The 6,154-nt window shown below is 49.8% G+C and overlaps 3 protein-coding genes across 3 annotated transcripts in view, besides 6 other annotated features; 1 reads left to right on the forward strand and 2 right to left on the reverse strand.

The window, feature by feature from the left end:
• Positions 1-4,379: part of a repeat region (ingi; Similar to T. brucei repetitive element ingi3 EMBL:M16068 (5204 bp); Blastn score=4278, E()=0.0, Id=95%; several point mutations (pers. comm. F. Bringaud)) that runs on past the window's edge.
• Positions 4,127-4,379: a repeat region (RIME-B (ingi); similar to Trypanosoma brucei ribosomal mobile element (RIME) in rRNA (EMBL:K01801) (1402 bp); Blastn score=331, E()=1e-88, Id=93%).
• Positions 4,380-4,908: 529 nt separating this feature from the next.
• On the forward strand, positions 4,909-5,238 carry TB927.1.3700 (hypothetical protein, unlikely; the record flags this gene model as incomplete). The annotated part of the gene is made up of 1 exon (XM_001219065.1): positions 4,909-5,238. The coding sequence occupies one exon, from the start codon at positions 4,909-4,911 to the stop codon at positions 5,236-5,238; it is 330 nt and encodes a 109-aa protein (XP_001219066.1).
• Positions 4,921-4,989: a sequence feature (3 probable transmembrane helices predicted for Tb927.1.3700 by TMHMM2.0 at aa 5-27, 34-53 and 63-80).
• Positions 5,008-5,067: a sequence feature (3 probable transmembrane helices predicted for Tb927.1.3700 by TMHMM2.0 at aa 5-27, 34-53 and 63-80).
• Positions 5,095-5,148: a sequence feature (3 probable transmembrane helices predicted for Tb927.1.3700 by TMHMM2.0 at aa 5-27, 34-53 and 63-80).
• A 184-nt stretch (positions 5,239-5,422) lies between the features above and the next one.
• On the reverse strand, positions 5,423-5,803 carry TB927.1.3710 (hypothetical protein, unlikely; the record flags this gene model as incomplete). Its single annotated transcript, XM_001219066.1, has 1 exon — positions 5,423-5,803. The coding sequence occupies one exon, from the start codon at positions 5,801-5,803 to the stop codon at positions 5,423-5,425; it is 381 nt and encodes a 126-aa protein (XP_001219067.1).
• Positions 5,804-5,856: 53 nt separating this feature from the next.
• The window catches only part of TB927.1.3720 (hypothetical protein, unlikely), a gene marked incomplete at both ends in the record, with an annotated part of 381 nt that continues 83 nt past the window's right edge, over positions 5,857-6,154 (reverse strand). Inside the window, one exon of the mRNA XM_001219067.1 lies at positions 5,857-6,154. This exon is cut by the window's right edge and continues 83 nt beyond it. Within this exon, the coding sequence (XP_001219068.1) occupies positions 5,857-6,154 (298 nt within the window).
• Positions 6,144-6,154: part of a sequence feature (Signal peptide predicted for Tb927.1.3720 by SignalP 2.0 HMM (Signal peptide probabilty 0.603, signal anchor probability 0.000) with cleavage site probability 0.217 between residues 30 and 31) that runs on past the window's edge.

Raw genomic sequence — 6,154 nt, forward strand, 5'->3', positions numbered from 1 at the left:
TAGCGATCACCATCACATATTTTTCGACGTTATCGTTGGAGACGACACAGATGCACTGAGTTGCCCGCGGCTTCGAAAGCCCATGTACGCATGGCTAAAAGCTGACTGGAGGAATTTCCGTCTCAAGGTTGACGAGCTCTGCAGGAAAATTGGTAGAGAGAGGAACGTCAACACCCTGGAACAGAAATTGAGCTCCGCCATCCGCATTGCGACGAAGGTCTCCGTCCCCCGTGGCTGCAGAGCAACGCCACCACATTGGACACATACACTCCCGAAACTCGATGAAGAGATCGCTGGATGCGGACCCTCCCACAGAAGGGAAAAGTTGGTAGCCACGCGTAAGCAGATCCTGGACCGTACCACAAAGAAGAGATGGAGCACGCTATGCTCCAGACTTGCGGTGTCAGACCGCTGCAGTTGGCACATTGTCAAGAAGGTATATGCACCACGACCACTAACCACACCGGCTGTGCTTGTTGATAACGCGGCCATCACGGACTACCGTCAAGCTGAGAGGTTCAGTAAACTGTACTTGTCCCGAGAAAGAAGGCACCCCGACTCACACCCACCGGCACCAATAAAGACGATAGCGAGTGAGTTCAGTCCCATCACGATGGCTGAACTACGGAGATCGATCAAACTGCTACCGAGTGGATCCGCAGCCGAACCTGATTGCTTATACAACGAGGCACTGCAACATCTCGGCAGAACAGCGCTGAATGTTGTTCTGAGGCTATTCAATGAGAGCCTACGAACGGGAGTCGTGCCGCCTGCATGGAAGACCGGTGTTATCATCCCCATCCTGAAGGCCGGAAAAAAGGCGGAGGACCTCGAATCTTACAGGCCTGTGGCGCTCACGAGCTGTCTCTGCAAAGTCATGGAACGCATAATTGCCGCGAGGCTTAGAGACACTGTTGAGTCCCAGCTGACGCCGCAGCAATCAGGCTTTCGCCCCGGATGCTCAACGCTCGAACAACTCCTGCACGTCCGCGCTGCCCTCTGCCGCCCCACGCACCAATCTCGTACAGGTGCTGTATTTGTCGACTACGAGAAGGCATTTGATACAGTAGACCACGACAAAATTGCGAGGGAAATGCACAGAATGAAGGTATCACCCCACATTGTGAAGTGGTGCGTATCATTTCTGAGTAACCGAACTGGCAGAGTGAGATTCAAGGAGAAGCTTTCCAGCAGCAGAACATTTGAACGAGGAGTGCCACAGGGAACTGTCCTTGGCCCAATCATGTTCATTATTGTCATGAACTCGTTGAGCCAACGCCTTGCAGAAGTGCCGTTACTGCAGCACGGATTCTTTGCAGACGACCTAACGCTACTTGCGAGGCACACAGAGAGGGATGTCATCAACCACACACTACAATGCGGTCTAAACGTGGTGTTACAGTGGTCAAAAGAGTACTTCATGTCTGTCAACGTAGCGAAAACAAAGTGCACACTCTTCGGGTGTATAGAGCGCCACCCCCTTACATTGCAACTGGACGGCGAAAGAATAGGAGCCGACAGGACACCGAAGCTTCTAGGAGTAACATTCCAGTGTCTGCAAGGGATGGCAACACATGCGGCCGAAACGAGACGCAAGATGGACTTCAGACTACTGCAGATAGCGGCCATCTCAGCTTCTACATGGGGGCCAAGACGACAAGTACTTAGAGCTTTTTATCTGTACGAGTGCTAGATAAAAAGCTCTATGGCATTGAGGTATGGTACTGGGACGCTTCGGAACGAAGTCGCGACCTCCTTGCAGCAGCGCAACAGAAAGCCAGTCGAATCATAGCTGGCATACCGCATGGGACGCGCAAAGAGGACTCTCTGCTGAAAGCAAACCTCCTGCCACTCAAGACGACCACTCTTCTGCGCAGCATGAAATTCATGCTGATGTGTGAGTCACGAGGCGGATGTTTGCGGCGCAGTGCTGAGGAAGTATACCACAGCAAACACCCAGTCAGAGCCCTACATTCCCGCATCATGCGGTCCTATCCCCACCTCCGCATTGAGCCACACGAGCACCCACTAGAGACATCGACGCTCCGCCACAGCTGCCGTCCGATATTTCACACGCAGATAAAGCCTCTGTGCGCTGATGACCCTGACGATGTCAAAAGGGAGGCTTCCGAAAAGTGGTTTGCACGGCAGTTTGCACGGAGGGGGAAGGAGCCACCGCGGCGAGAGCACTACGAATTGTGGGCTGATACATCCGTGTCCCTCGGTGAGAAGTCCGGATCAGCTGCCCTGCTCTATAGAAACAACACGCTGATTTGTGCACCCAAGACCGGAGAAGGGGAACTCTCATGCAGTTACAGAGCGGAATGCGTAGCATTAGAGATAGGACTGCAACGGCTGCTGAAATGGCTTCCGGCATACAGAAGCACACCGAGCAGGTTGTCCATCTTCTCTGACTCGCTGTCAATGTTAACAGCACTGCAGACAGGCCCCCTAGCCGTAACGGACCCAATTCTAAGACGACTATGGAGGCTTCTGCTTCAAGTTCAGAGAAGGAAGATACGTATCCGACTGCAATTTGTGTTTGGCCATTGTGGCGTGAAACGGAATGAGGTTTGCGATGAAATGGCCAAAAAGGCCGCTGATTTACCACAGTTGCGAGATACATGGATCCCCGACATCATTGCTTATGCGAAGCGAGTGCTTAGGTCGGGAGAAGTCCATGAGAACACTCATAGGTTTGGTATCACGGGCAACCACTTTCCAACAAAACATAAGGAAGAACTGACGAGGGAAGAAGAAACGGCACTGGCACGCTTTCGGGTTGGGTCTTCAAGACACTATGGATGGATGTTGCGAAAGATCAACCCGAGTGTGCCTCCACAGTGCCGATGGTGTAACCCGCAACATGCAGCAATAGGACCAACAATACAAACAGCCCCACCTGTTGCGACACGCACTGTTCAGAGAACCTCCGAATCGACCAAATGTACGGAGTGTGATGCCACATACCAATGCCGCTCGAGTGCTGTAACGCACATGGTAAACAAACATGGCTTTGTGCGAGCTGATGCCCTCCGGAGGATCAAATACGGCGATGCAACACCTGCAGTGGACATCCCCCCGGAGCCCCCTCCAGTGCTGGCGATCGTTCCTCTACCATCGAGCACACGAGTCCCGATGAGACCGCAGGTGCTTCATTGTACCCTTCTGTACCTCCAAATTCGCAGTGCCAGGCCGACTATTACACCACCTTAGAACAATACATGGCATAGGCAGCGGTAGTTGCCGCGTGAAAAGGGGACGGGAGAACGAGGACTCAGTGCAAGGAGATGGTTGAGCCCCAGCAGCGCCAGTCCCTCAGGATACACGGAAGCTGCCGTTTCAATGTGACCTGTGCGAGGCGAGCTTCGGTACACGCTCTTTCCTGTCACTACACAAGAAATTCAAACATAAAAGCATAGTGATGGAGGACGGTACCGTGATGGTGGTGCAATTCCCTCGTAAGCGTGCCCGTGAGGGAAACGTTGACGTCCCGGGGGAAGGCGAGGTACAGTGCGGTGTGTGCCAAAAAGTGCTCAGTTGCAGGGACTCCCTCATCCGACACTGTAAGGCTTTCCACAAAGGTGAGGGAGTCGAACTTAAATGCAGCAAAAGCACAAAATTGTGTGCCACTGATTCCCCGCATACAAACGCATCCATGTTGGTGTGCCCGACATGCGGAAGGCAGTGTGCTAGCAAAACTGGCCTCACCCTCCATCAAAAGAAGATGCACGGTATGAAGGTAGAGCGCGCTGTTACCAGCCAACGCGGCGACTGCGAAGAAACGTCGCTGCACTTGATGAGCTGTCCCGGTTTGAAGGAGTTACGTGTCAGGTTTGCGGTAGAAGGTGAGTGTGTGCAGGATGTATGTTTTTCTAAAAGGCTGGCGCAGTTTCTCATTGCGGTTGAACGGAGCCGGCCGCAGGTGAAGTCCTCCCCTAATGTAACAGTCATACAACCCACTCTCCCTTCTGCAACTTCCCCCCTTATTGCCGAGAGTGGAGCTAGCAGGAAAAGCACCGGACGCAGGAATAGTCCAGACACCCTCAGAGACAGAGGGGGTATGCAGTCAACAAGCAACAGAAACAGAAAGAGGGAGAGAGAATAATAAACGAATAACAAAAATCAAAACAAAAGGATTGCTAATTGACATCTTTGGGAGAGTCCGGGGTGAGGGGGGCTTCTCGCCCCATCTGCTGTATTCCGTTCAACTGCGGAGCTACAACAAAAATTATAGAGAGTGTGTTAGGATGAATAAAAAAGGGAGACTCTGCCACAGTCGCCAGACCGATAGCATCTCAGGGCTCTACGGTGATGGCTGATAGCCGCGACAGTGGGGGGAAACTCCCACGAAGGCACGAAGAAAATTCCAAAAAAAATTTAGCGGTATTTTCTTGCATTTCATGGAACATATTTCTTATTCAGATGCTTCTTTCGACGCAACGGTGATCTGGAAACTACTTATATTATTCGCGTGTGTGTCTTAAAATCGAAGAAGCTGCAGGACTCCGACCATATCTTCCTTAACTTCCTTCATTTTGCTGCCACTGCCCTCATTTCCCTTTCAGAGACGCACTTGCACGACTATATCGGCACTATCGTGCTTCTCGGGCTCCTCTTTTTTTCCCAGATGTTACTCTCTTCCACCGTTGCAAAAAATTCGCGTATAAGCGGCGCCCCTGCCGTTGGTATAAATGTTTTCACCTCTTGCTGAATAGAGGCTGATGGTTTGCAGAAACGTATTTGGCACGAGTGTTTTCATGCGGCCCAAATTGGAGTATGAGTTCACTCGATATTACCTGAGAAAATCCTATACTATTTTCGGACCTTGTGAATAATTATCTACATCAAGCGTTTGCCGCTATTTTTCTACTTCCTTCTCATAGGTCTGAAGCCTGAGCGAATACCATGCTTCATATCATCACGCTTGTGTACAACTGCTTACATCATGTAGAAACTGTTATTTTAGTCGTTTTTATTGTAACAACGAATGCGTTGCATTATGAGCTTTCTTCAAAGTGGTGCCTATTGCTAATCATTCATAGTTGTTTTTTCTTTCTGACAGCCAATGAAGATTTCTCTCATTTGAGAAGGGGTGCAGGGACAATTACTTTCTGCGTCCCTGTTTTGTATCGACGTGTGTTATGTTTGTTTTTAACTCGATGCTGTCGCCGCATTTTTTTTACAATGCCACCTGGCAGCCACATGCCCCTCTGTGTAGTGGGCAGTAAGAGGTGATAAACGTGCTGATTGTACTCATCAAGAACCTCCGGAGTAGCCTTTCCAGCGTGTAGACTGCTGAGGTGTGGTCTCTTAATGTTTTTTCTTGCTTTCTATGAATACTTCCGGTGAGTGAAATAATATATCTTTATATACTCGTGGAGGGATAGTTGACATTGGCGCCTGCTCCAACTACAAATGCTCATGCGTTGGTGATGGATTCCAAAATTTCATATTCCTTCCCCTTTGTTCGCACGTTTTGGAAACCAACTGGAAAAACGGCGGGGGCTGCATTTGTATAATCATAAGTGCATAGCGAATACAGCTCCACCGAGATTGGTTCGTCCCGCATGAGGTTGGAAAACATTTTCATGGGATGCCCGTGATCAGGCAGTCGATAATGTTGACAGTTAAAAGTGTCGAGGTGCAGGCTCTCCTTGGGCGTGGCGGACGAATACGTGTAACACCGTCTTGTGCAGCTACATGCTCTATGTATAAGAGTTTGAAGGGGAGTTAGTGAGAGGGAATGGTGATGATAGAGGTTTTTTTTTTTTCGAGGAGTCCTCAAGAAGTGATTCAACATTTAGAAAGGGTGATTACAGGGCGCAATGGCGAAATGATGGAGACAGGAGCAGCTCATATCCACTTTGCTACATGGTGGTTGCAAAAAATAAATATTAACAAGAGGGGATGAAAGTTAATAAACATACCGGAGTCGTGATCGTGTGGTGCTTGATAAGGAAAACTCTCCACAGTTAAAACTGAGAAACGGATGATAGACCGCATCACTAAAGCATTTCCATCTAAAGTTGACACAAAAACCAAACACAGGCGCAGGAGTGTAGAGAGTGGAGTAGCGTAGCTCATTGAATTGGTAAGATTATTATATGACACCGTTAGGGCTAAATTATCTTCCGTAACCGGCTCCCAGACG

The sequence above is a fragment of the Trypanosoma brucei genome, chromosome 1 (assembly GCF_000002445.2).
Source record: "Trypanosoma brucei brucei TREU927 chromosome 1, complete sequence".
In the NCBI taxonomy this organism is placed as follows: Eukaryota; Euglenozoa; class Kinetoplastea; order Trypanosomatida; family Trypanosomatidae; genus Trypanosoma; species Trypanosoma brucei.